Below are 19075 nucleotides of genomic sequence, written 5' to 3'. Positions count from 1 at the left end.
ATCAAAGCTAGAAAGACTGAGAATAGCCGCGTTTATCGCATCTCAGGCGTAAGCGATCTGGCTATCTTTACATAATCAGTACGCGAGCACTCCCGTTTTTCCGAAGTAAATCCTCACCATGAATAGAGGCATGTTTTCATGTGATCAGGTGAAAACATTGTTACACGACAAATCGCACAAATTTTCGTTCATTCACTGCAATATTCGAAGTCTGCGCAAACATCATGATGACCTCTTGAACTTCCTTACTTTACTTACCCAAAATTTTTTGTTAATATGCCTGTCTGAAACATGGCTAACACCAGTAGATGGCAATCTATTCGGTCTGGCAGGATATACCAGTGAATATAGTTACCGTGGGGTTTAGCGAAGTGGTGGATCTGTCATATTTGTGAATTCGTCGATTTCGTACACTCGTCGTCATGATCTTTCGTTCCGCAATTTGTTGTGCGAGTCTGTCTGGCTGGAGTTCGACCGGAATGTCCTGTCCCTCAATAACCGGAATACAATCCTGGCGTCCGTTTATCGTTCCCCTTCATCGTCGTATTCGGACTTTTGTTCACAGCTAGAAGAAATACTCAGCGTCTTAACCAATGAAAACAAGAACATCATCATTTGTGGTGACATTAACATCAACATACTTAATCCCAACTGTCAGTCATGTTCTGATTATACCAACTGCTTATTTAGCTACGGTTTCTCTTCCTTAATCAATGTTCCAACCAGGTGCGACACTTCTGGTTCTTGCACATTGATAGATCATATATTTTCCTCATCATCTTCTGACTATACCACTGCAGTAATAGATTATTCCATTACTGACCACTATCCTCTGTTCTTCCTTCTGGGTGTCGCAAAACGTACACAGTGTCACCAATATTCAAAAAATTCTTTCAATGAAACGTTATTTATACAGAAGGTACAAGGCACTTGTTGGGAGAGCGTTCTTGAGGAGAATTGTCCTGACAGGGCGTACTCGATATTTTTATCAACAATAACAAAGTATATAGATGAGTGCACAACTCGTGTGTCCTTTCAGCAAAGATTCTCATCTCCCAGAAATCCATGGATTACAAACGCGTTGCTGCGCTTTATAACAAAAAAGAATAATCTTCACAAAAAGGTGAGACTGCAGCCGTTTAACACAGCTTTGCGAACTAAATTTAAGAAATATAGCAATATCCTTTCTGGTATCCTTAAACGCGCAAAACGGGACTGTTATGAAAGACGGATAATTCAGAACGGTATGAATACCAGGCGTAATTGGGAGCTTATTAAAGAATTTCTTAATATTACAGAGACTAACACGGGCATTAAAAAGATAATTTATGACAACGAGGAATGCACAACCGAGCCTGACATATTAAATGCTTTTAGTGATCATTTTGCCACTTGTCAGAACATGCTATCGCCTAGTGTTTTACGCCATCTCCCACGTTGCCCTCAGTCATTTTTTCTTCGACCGGTTTCTTCCGAAGAAGTTTTAAAGGTAATTTCTTCTCTTAATGTTACTGGACCTGGCCTAGATTCTATTCAGCCTTCTAGAATAAAACTGGTTGCGGCAGACATATCATTTGTTTTTGCAGATATCGTTAACAAAATTTTTAGCACAGGCATATTTCCTGATTTGATGAAACAGGGTAAAGTAATCCCTGTGTTCAAAAAGGGTTCTCGTGAAAACATTAATAACTACCGCCCAATTTGCATTTTGCCGTTTTTTAGTAAGGCCATTGAAAAACTTATTTACACTCGTCTAATGCACTATCTCAATAAATTTAATCTTCTTTCTCCATTCCAATTCGGTTTTAGGCAGAATTATTCGACGGAATTGGCATTAATTAACTTCACGGATAACATTAAACGCTTTATTGACGAAGGGTTTGTTGCAGGAGCCATATTCATCGATCTAACAAAAGCCTTTGACACTCTAGATCATTCTATTCTTCTGTATAAGCTCGAATCTTTTGGTATTACTGGCCCATCCCTAACTCTTATTCGTAGCTACTTGTCTAACAGGCCTCAAGTAGTGTATCTTAATGGCCAATTCTCTTCTACTAAAGTAATTAACTGTGGCGTTCCCCAAGGCTCTATACTAGGCCCATTGTTGTTCTTATTATTTATAAATGATCTACCAAATGTACTTACCAATTGTAACTGTTTGTTATATGCTGATGACACTACCATCTACTCGTCACAGAAATCGCTTACCGCACTTCAAGACACACTTAACACTGATCTTAACAATGTCTATTCCTGGTGCACTGATAATAAACTTCAAATCAATCCTTTAAAAACAACCTTTGTACTATTTCATAATCCACAAACACCGATTTCTTCTCTAATAACTGTCTCGTTAAATACTTATGTTATACCGACATCTGATACTGTTAAATTTCTGGGTATTACTCTCGACAAACACCTTAAATTCAATAGTCATGTCAACTCGCTAATAAAGAAGGTTTCATTCGGCATCCGCATTATCATTAAAACACGCGCATTCTTCAACCCTCATATTATTAGATGGTTGTATTATGCTTATAATAACAGTCATTTATCATACTGTTTATCCTCATGGGGTAATACATATGCCATTCATCTAAAACCACTTCAACGTCTTCAAAATCAGGCAATAAAATTAATGACCTTTAGCTCATTCCGGTGCCATTCTTTACCTTTCTATCAACATCTTAACGTTTTACCCATTCAACAGCTGTTCTATCACAAGTTGTTACTCATTACATTTCGTCTCTTTCATCGTGAAATAACCTTAGACAGTCTTCCTTTTGATAACCTCATGAACAAAAATAATACTAGGTTTGCAGAATGCAATAACCTTCTATTACCTAAAATCAGATCTAACTATGGTATATTTACACTTCGTTTCCATGGCATTTCACTTTGGAATCGCATCCCTGCTAATATTAAATCATCTCTTTCATTGCAGTTTTTTAAACACAATATGAAAAGAATACTGTTAGCAGAAGCATCTTTTCATTTGTCATAAAAACATTTCCATATTTATTACATTTTCTTTACATTACTTCTGTTATTGTATCGTTGGGCTTCATATTTCTGTAAAATATTTTGTATTTTTCTCTGTTCGTAATATGCAGAAGAGCCGAATTTTGTTATATTACTAAATATTCCTGCTTATGATTATTTATTGTGATATTAGTGTATAATGCTGTTTTTACTATATATCTAATTGTCTTCTATTTATTTGCACTTGTTCCCTACGAATTGTATTTTTAACGCGTTTCTTTTTTTCTTTTGTTTTGTTTGTTTGTTCGCCCACTACTTGCTGCTCTAACACTCTTATGCACCCACTAATGATAGGAGGTCCCCCTGGCAGTTTCTCACTCTGGGACCTCCTGATGCTGTATATAATATGTAAGCCCGTTTTTTGTACATGTCATAACAACAATAAACTTGAACTTGAACTTGAACTTTCCAGTGGGGCGATAACGAGGCCTCTGCATACTCACATCTAATCGACCTTCTCACAACGCCTCCCGTTCTGGCCCATTTCGATCCATCTGCGCCTACCGAAGTCCGTACTGATGCCAGCGGTCACGGAATTGGCGCAGTGCTGGCACAACGCCAGCGCGGCAACGACCGCGTTATCGCTTACGCCAGCAGGCTCCTCTAACCCTCGGAGCGCAACTATTCCATCACTGAGCGCGAGTGTCTGGCCCTAGTTTGGGCGATTGCGAAGTTCCGCCCATACTTATATGGCCGACCCTTTTCCGTTGTCACAGACCATCACGTGCTTTGCTGGTTATGCTCACTCAAAGATCCTACAGGAAGACTTGGTCGCTGGGACATACGCCTCCAAGAATATTCGTATACAATGTCACCTACAAATCTGGCCGACTACACAAGGACGCTGACTGTCCGTTTCGCTACCCGGTAGACGAGCCTGACGACGCTGACTGTAGTACCGCCAACGCCATTTTCTCCGTGTCTGCCTTCGCTAACATCGCCGATGAGCAGTACCGAGATCTATCGCTGCGAGCACTCATCGAGCGTCTGCACTCTACACATACCGACACAGCCGTTCGCCGATATATCCTCCAGGGCGGCATTCTCTACCGAAGTAACTTCCTCCCTGACGAATCTTAGCTTCTTCGAATCTGATCTTCGTCGAATCTGATCTTGGGGTAACCCGCACGTACGACTGCGTCCGCCGCCGCTTCTATTGGCCTGGTCTCGCTCGCTCCGTTCGACGCTATGTTGCTTCCTGTGATCCCTGCCAGCGTCGGAAAACACCTCAGGTGCTACCTGCCGGTCATCTCCAGCCGATCACCATCCCTGTTGGATTTGGACCTCCTCGGTCCCTTTCCCACGTCATCCTCTAAGAACAAATGGGTAGCCGTCGCAACTGATTACGCTACCCGATATGCTATCATGCGGGCTCTCCCTACCAGTTGCGCCACTGATGTCGCGGACTTTCTTTTGCGTGACATTATATTGCTTCCTGGCGCCCCGCGACAGCTGCTTACTGACCGTGGTCGAAACTTCCTCTCGAAAGTTATCGCTGACATTGTGCGTTCCTGCTCCATTCAACACAAACTGACTACCTCATACCATCCTCAACCCAATGGCCTGACACAGCGGTTAAACCGTACGCTTACCGATATGCTGTCCAAGTACGTTTCCAAAGACCACCACGACTGGGGCATTGCCCTTCCTTACGTAACATTTGCGTACGATTCTTCCCGGCACGACACCGCCGGATTTTCTCCATTTTATCTCCTGTACGGTCGAAAACCGACCTTGCCCCTGGACACGGCACTTCCTACTGCTGCGATCTCAACAAGCGAGTATGCCCGCAACGCCATCGCCCTCGCCGACCATGCATGCCAGCTTGCCCGTGCTCGACTGACGGCCTAGCAAACCACTCAGCAGCGTCAGTACAACGCCCGCCACCGTGACGTACAGTTTTCGCCTGGTGCGCTCGTGCTCCTGTGGTCGGCCTCTCGTCACGTCGGACTTTCAGAAAAGCTCCTTTCGCGATACACAGTGCCCTACCACGTGCTTCGCCAGGTGACGCCTGTGACGTACGAAATTGCTACTGTGAGTTCAACCTAGTCGTATACTCTAGTATCTAGTGATGTCGTGCACGTCAGTAAGCTCAAGGCCTACTACACTGCTTCTGAGTCCGGCCGTTAGTCGCTCCGGGACGGCGCTTTTGTCGCCGGGGGTAGTGCTACGGAACAGTATTTGCAATGACGAAGAGGCGAGCAGCGATAAGACGACGACGACTATTGGAGGCTAGCGCGTGCTGTTGCCTCTTGGCCAAGTGCGGCGTATCCCTTTGTAAACATACTTGTATATAGCATTTCGCCTGCGTCTTCTTACGTAACAATATGAAAAGTGGTATTCTACAGCACAACGCTTTGGCCATTATCGAACCGCCCAAGTAGTGACAATCAGTCGCGCAAGCTGCCATATTTCCCCCTATCCTGTGCAGGCGTAGCGTCAAAAGACGCTGAAGTGAAGATGCAGGGAATGTTCCTGTCGATGCTGACATCGCTGCTTGTCAGCATGTGCGTCGTGTGCTGCCAATACGCCATCCCAGCCGGAGTGGGCAATCCGGAGGGACTCACCTACTACAATCACGAACAGATGACTGCCTTCCTGAAGAAAATCAGCGATCGCTACCCGGGGTTCACCAAGCTCTACAGTATCGGCAAGTCTGTCGAAGGTACGTACAAGCTTTACCACGTTGGCGCACTCAGGAAAAGGTGGTTGTTGATGTGTCTAGTATACTATTATTGCGCGAACTCCAAGGCGTGGCTTGTGCCTTCGATATCGGTGCCCATGAGTGAAACGCAACCTTTTGGTTGGGAGGGGGGGCGGGGTCAAGAAGAAAAATCAGCACCATACTGTACATACAGCGTTTTTTTTTTTCGTTTGCTTAAACAAGTTTTTAAAAATTGCCTGTGCCAGATAGCACAATTCTAACCCTTCACCTAAATTATTCGGTGCGGCGGCCTTTACTTCTAAGAGAAACCAAAATGTTTAACTGGATAATTAACTCATTGAGGTAATTAACATTTTTACATTGCTTACCTTACGGCCCATATTTCTATATACGAATTCTAGGTAGTCAACCTGCAACTCCTATGCATAGCCGCGTTTGTTTCCCAGAGCCACTGGTTCCAGAGCAAAGGCACAGGGCAGGTAAAGTTTGCTGAATGCCTCGCTTTGAGGCAGCCCTTATACGAATTGTCACATATTAGGTCTTTGGGCCAATGAATGCATTATTTAACCAGCCTCACCATAGTTACATCTCCCTAAAACAATGCGTGGTGCAGTATTGTCTGGCTGCGCTCCTTATACCAACACAACAACCTACCTGCATACGGTAACTTGCTGATAACTTCTTTTATTACATTCATTGTCATGGTGCAGCAGAACTGAAACCTATTCTTTAATTTTCAAGCTTCTCAGTTAACCAGTCCTCCAGTAGTGGAGGGTACTATATGCATGTATGAAATAATCTAAAGAAAGGCTCACACTTTTACCAAGTGGGCTCAACACAAGCTTCACGTTTCGCTCTGTTTGGAAATGACAAAACAATTAACATTCTACCCGCTATACGAACGTCACACTTCTCGAATATTCATATTCGACACAGAAATGTCGCGTTTCGAGCACCCCTAATTTTTATATTCATTAATATTTAGGCTCCACTGCTCTTTCGAAAGAAGCGCATCATTGGACTCCCTGTGCTTTGCCTCAACTACAGGACGTGAACTGTGGGTCCTGCTGGTGACCAAGGAGCCCCACAAGGAGCCGCTGCTCAAGCCAAATGTGAAGTATGTTGCGAACATGCACGGCGACGAGGTCAGTCTCCCCTTGTGTATGCTTACTTCCACCGCGTTCCACCGCAAAGGAAGTGTCTCGTATATAGCGGTCTGCCAGCTTGCCCATTTTATGCCTAGGAACTACATCAGCAGATATATCCAATCACATTCGGCTCCCATTCAGCCTCATCGCATCTGTTTGAGACGTGTCTTAATGTCCACGCGAGAAAAAAAAAAAACATCTGCTGTAGTGCTGTATTCTCTAGAGTGCATGTTTGGCTTTGAAGCGAAACCAATGTGAGTTACAGAAATAGGCGTTGTAAAGTTTTGAACCATACAGGTACTTTAGTCGCATTGGAAATTATCCAAATTTAACTTATTAGATGCGTGCGCTGAACCATAGCTGCGTAGATCCTTGGCGTTCACAGTGCGGCAGTATGTAGGCCAGACTAAGCTTCTCAAAAAATGGCAGATCTCTCAAAGTGCTCTAATTGAATTTGCTTCGAATGTCAAAATTAGCGTCCTCGTGCTCCGAAAATATAGCTTAGACGGGATCCTTAGGTCCGATAATACATGCATTTGATGTAATCTGTACGTAGTGTATGGATACCCATCTTAATGCAGTTGAACTCCTGTATACTCATCGTAGCTTCCGGTTGATTTTTTTTATTTTTTATGTCTGGTTCTTTCGGCCATAGTCACTCAACGCTGTAGCTACACTACCAGATATCTTTTCCCGTGACGATAAGCGCTGGCGTTCTTTGCTTAGCGAAGGTGTCCCATTCCCAACCCTCATCGCATGAGACCGCTTTCTTGGCCAGTTCTCTGCTCTTAAGTTCAGTCAAGATGTTCAGTTAAGATGTTCAGAAATGATGTACCACATTCACCCGCCATGACTATGACTGACTCTGGCTAATACTCCCAGAGGTAAACCTTGTACGAGGCCTGTCCCAAAATGGTCACGCAGTCAGTCAGCAAAAAAGCGTGAGAGGTTGTAGCGGCATCACAATCTCGCTCTTCCCACTCAAGAAAAAAAGAAGAAAATCACCGCCCATGCACTCCGTACAGATGGTTTACCAGCGAAGCTGATATGTGCTGCCCCGGTGTTCATCAATGGTTTAATCCCAAAGGTTCATTAAATGACGGCTTGGTAGGCTGCAGGATCTTCGGTATGCAGTTGCGGCTTCAGCTCGGCTGCACGAGCCTGTTATTGTTCCGGGTTGCAGCAACTGCAAGGCGTAGACAAGCTCGTTCCTGGTTCTGCTCGTTCTGCTCGCGGCATTGCTGATAGAAAGCTGCCTGCTCCTAAGGAGTACGTATGACGCGTGGCCTACTCATTTCGGAGCCGGAGAGAAACTTCAGCGCGTGCGCTCGGCTGCAAGCAACAACGTCACTACTGGCGCAGCTAATCCAACACCACGTAGATAGCGCAAGACCTTTTCCCTGCAGTCTTTTACGTCATGTTAAGTGCCTCGACTACGATAGAATCTAATGGGGATGCTCCCTAGTAGGCAGCGGTGATTTCCACGCCACCACATTCATCGCACCACCCTCGTAAGTGGAAATTTCTGGCAAGGTCATGGATAGGACTAAACACGCCTTGTGCTAGCTAGGTGGTGTTGGTTCTCTTTAACTATTTTTTTTGCGCGTATGCGCATGGGGTACCGTCGAAGGAGTTGTCGGCATACAGGCGACCGACAGACGGATGCACGGACGAACGAATCGGCTATCCATACACAGCTTCGCTCCAAGAGTTAGTTTAACACAAGTCGCACAGCTGTACTACAAGCTGTTGCATCTGGGTCGCAAGCCCCAAGCGTAGTGTTGGCCTGGCGGCCTGGGGCACAGCTGTAAGCATCCGAAGGTTCTGGCAAAGGATGAGTCGACTGCTAACAGACCAACTTGTTTATTTTATCATCGCAAAAGAGCGGCCGGTCAGGTCGACCGAAGTGGAGAAACGGGAGACCACGTTACTCGACGGAAGAAATCGAAGCCTCTCTATTGGCGTCCTGGGCAGCTGCTTTTATACTCTCGTAGTCGAGGGCAAGAAGGAACGGCTCGGATGAGGCGCACGTGACGGCGGCGCACGGACACGTTGTGACAAGAAGTTACGTATCCGCCGGGCCGGCGCCGGTCAGACCTCCTCGCTTCACCGTTGGGGAGCTCTCCCCGGCTGCCGCGCTTTGACAAGCGTGGGCACCAATATGCACACTCACACACGAAGACACGTAGCATTGAAACATGCCTGGACGCGCTTGGTAGGAGGCGTTGCGGCAGCGCTGAACTGGCCAAAATGTCCGCCGCTTTGAACGAAGCCACGGCGTCCGTTGCATCTGCGCCGGCTATACCGCACATCGGAGGCGAAACGCAACAGACAGCCCCACCGGGAGAAGGAGATCCCGATGGTCAGGGGACTGCATCCGCTGTCCGGAGGGATGTCGCTCGATGATGCTCATAACCGAAGTCGGTCGTCCCTCGGCGTTTCTTGAGCGCAGCGCACCGAGAAGGCCTCGTTCTCACGTTCAGGTTCACACAGGGCACTGCAAAGTGACTTCGGGAGAGTTGCATTTTTTTGTTCTCGTTCCCAGCAAGCAAACTCAACCGCTCAGTCAGCAAGCACGACACAACCCTCACTAAGTCATGCCAGGCTCTTTCCCCTTTTATACTACTGCCTAGTTCCTTACAGTAGTTTAGCAGCACTCAGAACGCGTCCACAAATTGGAAAATTGCACTAGAAAGCACGTCATGACTTTGAAACACTAAACAAAAGCAATATGTTAAAAATCCTGCCTCATGAAGAAAAACAACAGTAACAAACAACTTTGAGGCTGATTCCTACGTTAGGGGCCTCGACTTAAGCCATCGGCGTTACCGTTGAGACTCCCCTTTTTGTAACCTACCTCAAAGGAATATTGTTGAAAAGCGAGGCTCCAGCGCAGGAGGCGGCCATTTTTGGAAGAGATGGTCTGCAGCCATTGGAGAGGGCAGTGATCCGTCTCAATGATGATAAGACAATCCTCTCAGTGGAAAAGATTTTGAGACCATGGCTTGTGCATTCTTGAATGTAAAAGGCCACAAAAGCTCTTTTGCACTTTCTGAAGACTACTTGACTGTACTAGCGCTTGTGATAGCGGACATGCCTCTGCAAATGAGCTTGCAATGGCTCTCTTTGTTATTTTTTCCCTCTTTTTCTTTTCTTCCTCTTTCCCCATTCCCAAGTGTAGGGTAGCCAATATGACACGTCCTTGGTTAGCCTCCCCACGTTTTCTACATCGTTTCCCTCTCTCTCTCTCTTTGCAGCTAGCAATTATTCAGCTCATATTGAAACGGACCTGTCAGAAAGCGATGCTACCCGTAAACAGCCACAGATAATGCGAGCATGTCTCAGAAACCCGATAGAGCTTTAAGCTCCCATCGATGAGGCAGTTTGCACCTACGGCACTGACAAGCACAGCTGCTTTGATATGCGCCCAATTGCGCAGACGGTGGGCCGCCAGCTGATGGTGTACCTGATCTCGCACCTGCTGACTCAGTACAACGTGGACCCATACGTGCGTAACCTGGTGGACAGCACGCGTATTCATATCATGCCCAGCATGAACCCCGATGGATACGAGGTCGCCCAGGAGGGCAGCTGCTGGGGCACGCGAGGACGGTACGTGTCATGAATGTGCAGCGTCTGAGTTTCTTCATGGCCTCCAATCACTAATTACCGACTCTAGCCCACCGGGCGCATTCAGATAGCAGCGCTCTGCAAAATGGTGTGTCGATAAGCGCTCACTGGAACGTCAACACATTTCGCCAGAGATTTTGAAGGCATATTTCGTGTATCTAGTTCTGAGTACAGGATTTCTGGCAAATGAATATTGCTTCATTACAGCTCGGCTTAAGTTCCGCAATTGTTACAGGCGCAATAATTTGATTATCTACAAAGTTAAATTGTGAAATTTTCCTAAATAATCAACATCACTCTGCTATTAGTTATACAAGTTTCAGTGTCCGCCTCTTCAAGTTGCGAAAGGTGACAGGACATAATTATGATATGCACTACAGGAGACTTTCAAGTACTTAGTCCGTTTTATTGCATGCATATATAAGTAACCTGGTACAAAGCGCAATTCCACACTGGACGACTGCGTACTAGGAGAGTAAAATATGTAACGTAAAGGCAAAAGCATAAAACGCTTTCGGGGGCGCCACAATGCTTTCTTGTTGCGTAAGCTTCGCGAGCTGTGTCATTTTGCTGACCGGTCTCCTCTTCAAATTTCACGGCATTAGCTGCGTTAACGAGAAACAAATTTGCCCGCAGGTGACTCCAAACTATTGTGCTATGGATGGTTTCACTTAACATGTAAATTAAATCTCATTGCTGGGAACATGACAATAAAGCTGCCGTACACAGCGTACGACTTTTTCTCCGCCATTATTACTCCTTGTACTGGTGAAAGTGCCTGTGCAATGTTTTCCCGTTATTAGCCCCGTCCACCTCCGGCTCCCAATCGAGTGAAGGTACAGAAAAAAAAAAACAATTCTCGATCTGTTACTTTTCATAATTTAGGTACGGAAGAATATATACAAGCGCGTGTCTGAATCTGAGGCATGGCGTTTATTCACGCAGCCATTCGCACGCTTGACTGGCAAAAGAAACAAGAACATAATGATAGCGAGCTTGTTTTTGCGGCGGGGAGATTTTGAGAATTATAAGGGAGGCCATTTGCCTGCAGAAGTGAGTGTTCTTTTTTTTTGCAAATAACTCTGCGAAACGTGAATAGTAAATGGTGCTTGCGTTCTTTTCTGCTCTAATCACGTTCTTTTATTCGCCTGGCCAATAACGTCCCCCAGCTTTGGTCTCCTGCGGCTCTGCAGTATACCCAGCGCGTGACTTCTCTTTTGATTAGTGCTGTACTGTTACACATTGTAGACGGAACTGCAACCACTACATTAACCAACGCGTTGACGCCCACCGAAATTATAAGCTCACGTGTTTCTTAACACGATATATTTGATTTAGTTATACGTTTATTTATCTAGTTAATTAGTTAAAAATACGCATTGAACCGCTCTGATAAGGGAATTAAATTGCAAAAAGGGGGAGGAAACGTCGTATAATTTACCGCATAAAATACACAATTATTAGCATTAAGCCAAATAGTATAGCATAACAAACACATACATTAAAATATTTATTACGAAGGGCCCGGAGTAGCTAAAGACAACCAACAATGAGGTAAAACTTCAAGGTACATTTGCGCACTATATACACTGAAGAGTTAAAAAAAAACAATACCGCAGTTTTTATCGAAAGGCCATGCATAGTATAGCGATAGCAGAGTATCAGACAACTACGCCAAGCAAGGTTCATATCTTTACCGGTAACGTAATTTGCAGTAAACATTCGCCCACTAATTCAATTAGCAAGCATGGTTCCACGCACGATCACGGGCAAACATGAACAGATCCTACTCGACGAGCGCGAACGCTCGCTGCCAAAATACTGGCGTGATGAAAAGCGCGAGCGGAGGCGAGCGAAGGCCACTGCTGCCTCTCCCTTCAACGTCTCCCGGAAAAAAGGAGATTACACGAGACCCACAGCACTACGCGCGCGCAAGGAGAGCGTATATGCCCGCTGCCAGCCGTCGCGGATCGACCAACCCTTAACACCCATCGGAGAGGGCCTCCACGTTAGGGCTGCGCACGGCTGGGCTAGAAGGGACACGCGCTCACCCGCGCCCCGGTCGCCTTGCCAGCGATGCACAGCATACGGCGTGCGGGGTGACGCGTGGGACCTTATCGCGCTTGCTCGAAGTGGCGAAAACTTGCCTCGTGATGGCGAAAATTGGCGAAAATTTCCTGGAGTGCCCATATGTAATTTGTATCGCAATATAAAAAACGCTGCTTGGGATATACTGTGGCATGCGAAACCTGCAACCAATACTCTCTGTAACAGAATCAACGTAAAACGGGAAATAATAGCAAGAAATGCCGAGAAAGAAACAGTGAAATAATTATAAGAACTCAATTATACTAGCAATGGCAAAACGCGAAGTGAAACTTTGAAAAAGGATTATGTGAAAGGTTGTATTATAACGTTTCGTTCAAGGTATTCATTTGTTCTTGTAGTCTTGTGAAGTCCGGATTAGTGGCGACTTATGGAAGTAGACGATTTCATTAACCTATATTACGTGGAATAAATGACACTGCAACGTTCTTATGTGTTCTGCAATAAGCACGTTTCATTTTATAAGGGGGATCTCGGCGCGCGAAAGAAGTTTGGCCATGGAAGGTCTGGGTCTCTGGAATAGATGTTCATGCAGGTATGCGGGGGGATACAGCTTGTGAAGGCGCAATGTTGCTGTCATGAAAAAAAAAAACAGCGCTTAGCTGCAGGACCGGAGCACGACGTAACAAGTGGCGCTAGCGTAACACTGAACATGCCTGAGTCAACCTGACTGTGTTTTTACGCATTCGCAGGCACAACGCTCGGGACGTGGACCTGAACCGGAACTTTCCGACCCGCTACAACACGCAGATGGAGGAAGAGCAGCCCGAGACTGCGGCAGTTCGACGGTGGTCGCGCGAGGTCCCCTTCGTGCTCGCCGCCAACCTTCACGGTGGCTCGCTGGTTGTAAACTACCCGTTCGACTACGCCAATTCCCTGATGCAGGGTAGGTAGCACGCGTGGTTCATTTACAAGCGCCACTTGATGCGCTATTCACGAGCACGTTTGGGCTACTAAGATTGGCGTGACATCATGTGGCGATGAAGGCTGCGTGACTGCCTTTTCGAAGACGTACTGTATAGGGGAGGACAGTAGTAAAAAGTATTACCCGCACACTGACCGATGAATATTAGGCTAAGTTTGATTAGTAATTAACGCAACCTTCAAGACTGAAACGGCTGGTCTTAACGGGATAAAAAAGGTAAGAGATGCAAGAGAAGATTAGAAAAAAAACTAAGATGGGTAGCAACGCTGGCCTGAAATGACGGACCTGCTCGCCTTGACGGCAATGATTTTAACAGCGTCCACTCTGATGTAGTAAATTGTTCGTGGGTAAAGGAGTACATTGGATTCCAAAGCAACTAAATGCTAAGTTTCGGAGGTTTTTAGAATTTTTTCTGTGCCAGAACGACGAAAACATGAGAAAGTATACTTTCTAATTCGTATAGCCTCACACTGACCTACCAGCGCTGCGGTTCGGGGACGACATTTACTTATGTTCGAGTTTTTCGAACAAAATAATTTATTATGGTAAAGAGATAGAAGTACAGTATAAGATTACTTTACTACAGAAAGGTAGTGCATTCAAAGAAACGCTGAAAAAACCATCCCGTTCATGTAAATGTTGTGACAGGGCAAGGTCGGCTGACCTATGATCACTGTTGGTATATAGCACCCAAATTTTGACCCTACATTTGTTTTAATAATTATAAATCGCAACAAAACTCACTGGTTTCTCTTTTCAATTTTGCGTAAAATGTACATGAACTGGATAAGCGTGTCACGCTTCCGTGCCCACCACTAAAAAAATAAATTTTAATTATTACGCTCAGATGATGAGTGGAACGAACTCTGCTGTATAGGTTTGCTGCCCGTACGTTTATGGTTTCTGCACTCCTAGTTCCATTTTGTTGGTCACTTAACGTCAGTTGCAGCCACAGTGCTTATATTGTCTGTTTCTGTATTCTGTATACCGTATTACATAACTAGTAAATTAGTGTCGCAGTCCTTTTGAACCACTATGAGTGATAAAATCGGGAGTCTTCATGAAAATACCAAGGTCACTTGTCAGCTCTCACTTACAGCACACTCCTTCTTTCCATAATTATTCATGGCGTCCACGCAGGTCGCAAACAGCAGCATCAGGCTGCTTGCGTAGGATGCATTCTGCAGCACAAAGTTGAGGATCGGTATAGACGGAGAACTGTTTCCGCCCTCCTCTATTTCGACCACATAAACCTAAGTACGCGAGTGTTTCCGCATTTAGCCCGCACAGATACGCGGACTCCGCGGCCACTTATCTAACCCACGACCTTGAACTCTACCCCCCCCCCCCCCCTATATTAGCAGTAACCGAGGCGCCGCCACATATACGTGACAACACTTAGTGGAAATTGCTTCACGGCGGCCCTAACTTACAGGGGTCAGCGAGCTCCGTTCGTTCGTTCCTTTGAGGCCTCATTATACGGCCTGCACGGGTACTTGTCCTGAGTCGCACGCTTGCATGTTCAAATCGTCTGTGTTCAGGTGAGACCAGATCAAGATTTGGGAGCTTAATTTTCAGCTATACGGACAGCAACGTGAACGAACAGCTCGTCGTGTTCACAAGCGCGGTTAGTTGCACCGACGGTTCAACAAATGCATTACAAACCATAAGGGGTCACATTCAGGCCGAAATACTACACGCACGATTGAACCGCATTTTTCTCATGTTCTGCAACTACTCAATGCTGTACCCCTAATCACTTGCCAACACCGTAAACGTCTCTCTCTCTCTCAGGCTTTGAAGACGATCGCCAGCCATCTCTGACGCCCGACGACGACGTGTTCCGGCACATCTCCGGCGTCTACTCATTCAACCACGCCAACATGCACCTAGGCATAGCGTGTTCCCCACACGGTCGGTCAGTCGTTCCCAATGGCACAACGAACGGTGCTGCCTGGTACGCCTTCTCAGGTACGCGGGGTGCACAGGGGGCAGAGCGCACCGACGGTTGCGTTGGGGCTAGTCGGTGCACAGTAAGCACTGCCTTACGGCGGCAGAGACTACGCGAAGCAGCAGCGCGAGTGCTGATGCAGAGAAGGCGCCGTGTGCACTTTGGTTATACCTACTCAAGCACAGTGCACGTGTTTCTGCGGCACGGGGTGCCTGAGGCCTGCGACAGCACACGACTATAACCAATCTGGCTCACCTGTGCACTGTTTAATGTTCAGAATTTCGTGTTGTGTTTGCTATTCTCGTTTCCTGCTTTTAACGAAGAAGCAAGAGTTGTGGGATACGGATGAAGAATGGATCAAGGGAGAGAGGCGAATATAGTTGTCGAAGGGGCACTGCAAGTTTTAAGACGCCTCTCCCAGGCAAATGTTAATTTTATAAATAAAGCCACCGTCACGAGTATAGCAACCGTCACAAGCCAAGCCATGGAACGGCCATGATGCATGTTCATCGATATGCGATCATGCGCAATCAAACTAATTTTAATTACAAGATTGCGAGCCACCTTTAAAGGATCCATATCATAGATTGAGCGTGAAGCAGACAAAAACGTGAGGAACCCAACACGATGCGAGAGATTGCTATCAGCTTAGCAGTTATATTGGATAAGTGGTAAGTGGCACTAAGAAGGAAGAATGGTGATTCACCATTTATATATAAATAGGCCGTTCCAGCTGATGCAAGATACGATCCTGAAACCGGCGGTGTTCTGTCGTCACAGCTTTGTGGAGGGGACACGGAAGGTTTTATTGGTTTAAAATTGCCATGCACCATCTTTTTCAACTCTTCCTTTTCGTTGAACATATTGGCTAACGTTAGCTGGGACACACAGTTTATATTTGCATTTTTAGACCAGTTGGCAGATCTGTGCGGCTATGCCATGTTTTTGCTCATAGGTACAAGCCAAGAGGCTTAGCTATGGCGTATACATGTTACCGTTTGCGGAGTAGCGTGTAACCTGAGACGGGCACGGCAGCTGTAACGCTGGCAGCGACATCGTCTGACGCAGAGTTGTAATAGTGGTCACGTGTTAATAAAACAAAAACTATGGTTGATGTCACCCAGGCGGCATGGGGGACTACAACTACATATATGAAGGCTGCATGGATGCTACGCTGGAGGTGTCCTGCTGCAAATTCCCCCACCCTCGTGAACTCACCCACTTCTGGCAGGAGAACAGGCTATCCCTGCTGGCTTACTTGGGTGAAGTCCACAAAGGCGAGTTACTCTATGTTATCTGTTACTTCTATTTTTGTGCTCGTGTGGCCCTTGTCATGGAGTGACAATCAGAGAGAGAGAGAGAGAGAGAGAAAGCTCGGATAAGAGAAATTCGGTAAACTCGGCCGGAGAAGCCTTGAGCAAGTACGCTACTAAAGGAATTGAGATAGACATGAAAGATTAAGGACAGAGAAAAAAGAAAAAGATAATAGAGCGCAGACATGTGGGAACACCTTATCACAAAGAGAGTAGGCGCCAGCCGCCAACTGCTGACAACGGGGACTGGACAAATATATATTTTTTTCTCTTTGCGGTAGGCTGCATATATGTGCTTTGTAGGTGTTATGAAAAATGCATCTCTAGCGCAATAGAATGATACACGCTGACGCTCTTGAGCTCGAACGCGAAGAAAAGGGAACCCCTCTTCTGACCAGATAAACCAAGGTTATTGCAAGCGAAATTGTTGCGACGATTTCCAAAATTCAGTCTAAGTTTACTTGTTCCGGCATGAGTAGCGCTGGCCGAAAGCGATCGGTTACCACAGGTAATCGAAAATGCTGGTTAGAGTGGCAATATAAGCTGGTGTGACCAACGTTTTTAGATAAAAAACGTTAGCTCTGACGTGCCGTTAAACAGTAGAAGCTCCCTGCTGCAACCCCTTCCCCACCCAACTATGAAGCCTACTTGCAATCTCTGTATGTTCTATGTGAAGGGTGCTACAGCATAAGCATCAAGAAAGAACTCCGGCGTAATAAAAACAAGCTCAATGTCTAAGTTAGAAAGGGCAGGAAACTGCATCGTCCTTTTTTTTCTTTTTGACTCCCAAGAAATTAAGAAGGTTCGGGAAATAAGGAAAAGAACCGGCAGAAGTTACCTGAAAGATACCGAAAACCTCCCCCCCCCCCATTGCCCAGGCAATTTACTTTCTCCCAAGAGTTTATGATTTGTTCATTGTTAAGGCAGACATTATATTTCTAGACCTGCTCTCATATTAACTCAGATCTCAATTTCATACCTACATTAAGATACTTCATTTGTAGACATAAACCGTAAGGAGCACATCAGTGACATTTTTACGATAAATCCTATGTGGCACCGAACACAGCTACGTAGGCTTTCGGAACGTGCAGAGATTATTATTATTATTATTATTATTATTATTATTATTATTATTATTATTATTACTTGGTACTTAGGAGATGTCGCCTTTCGTTCGCACCGGCTACTTTTTTTCACGTAGCAATTAAATATATATATATCTTAAACGCATTAATGAGTTACTAATGTATGGCACACAGCTTTTCATATCGTGCAAGCTATTTACATACGAGCGGGTATTCGCTAAACAGTTCCTGCACTAAAGCTGTTTTCTAAGAGCAGATGCAAGCCAATCATAACACTAGACAACTTATCGGTGAAGGCAGTCAGGCAACTGCAAAAAGCATTTACGAACGAAAATACTTCTGAATTGAGCTCGTGGACGTCTACTTCCCTTCTCAAATGAAATCTTTATTGAATAATTAGTTATAGCTCATTCGTTATTTAATATCAGCACTTGATTTACTTCTTCGACGTAATTCTCTGAAGTCTCAAAATATTTACTGGGTTTATGGCTAAAATGCTTGGCATGTGGCCGCGTACCGGCGTAATAATATTATACCAATGCCATTTGACCGTGCCTATATAACTACCAGATTCATTGCGTTCCTGGCGACATACTTCTCCTCACGACTCAAGAAGGATGGCACTGACACTGTTTAACTAGGAACGCGTCGCCGTCTCTTAGTGGCTATACTGCATTTGGCTGCTACGGACAATATGACGGCTACAGGACTACGAGAGCCTTTGGGTGCACGGTAATAAATCCCAGGCTGGGACGCAATTCGGAGCCATACACTATGCCGGCCTGTTGTTATGCGACATTAAACCCCATAGTTTAACCTAATTATAACTGTGAATAATATATGGTAGCGCAAGAACTGGGACGGAAACAGACAAAAAGCAGAGGGCAAACGCAGTTCTGTGTTACCGGGCGTTGCAGGCACTCGTATTTTGTGCCACCATTTTAAATTAACTAAATTATGGGGTTCTACGTGGGAAAACCACTTTCTGATTATGAGGCATGCCGTAGTAGGGGACTCGGGAATCTTGGACCCCCTGGAGTTCTTTGGCGTGCACCTAAATCTAAGTACACGGGTGCTTTCGCATTTGGCCCCCATACAGAATACGGCCGCAATTGCCAGGATTCGAAGCAGCGACCTCGTGCTTAGCTGCCTAACACCATAACCACTAAGCAACTACGGCGGGTACTATCATATACCTGGCTAGAAA

At 45.6% G+C, this 19075-nt stretch overlaps 1 protein-coding gene across 1 annotated transcript; it reads left to right on the top strand.

Moving 5' to 3' along the window:
- The first annotated feature begins 5334 nt into the window (after positions 1–5334).
- LOC135921222 (carboxypeptidase M-like) lies at positions 5335–17518 on the top strand. The gene is made up of 7 exons (XM_065455535.1): positions 5335–5707; positions 6755–6852; positions 10295–10467; positions 13284–13477; positions 15311–15487; positions 16592–16744; positions 17457–17518. Exons 1-7 carry the CDS (start codon positions 5503–5505, stop codon positions 17516–17518), a joined length of 1062 nt encoding a protein of 353 aa, XP_065311607.1. The 5' UTR covers positions 5335–5502.
- The last annotated feature ends 1557 nt before the right edge of the window (positions 17519–19075 follow it).

This window comes from Dermacentor albipictus, unplaced genomic scaffold (genome assembly GCF_038994185.2).
Source record: "Dermacentor albipictus isolate Rhodes 1998 colony unplaced genomic scaffold, USDA_Dalb.pri_finalv2 scaffold_34, whole genome shotgun sequence".
Lineage (NCBI taxonomy): Eukaryota > Metazoa > Arthropoda > Arachnida > Ixodida > Ixodidae > Dermacentor > Dermacentor albipictus.
The sequence above is the reverse complement of the archived record's forward strand: the minus strand, read 5'-3'. Positions and strand labels throughout refer to the sequence as shown.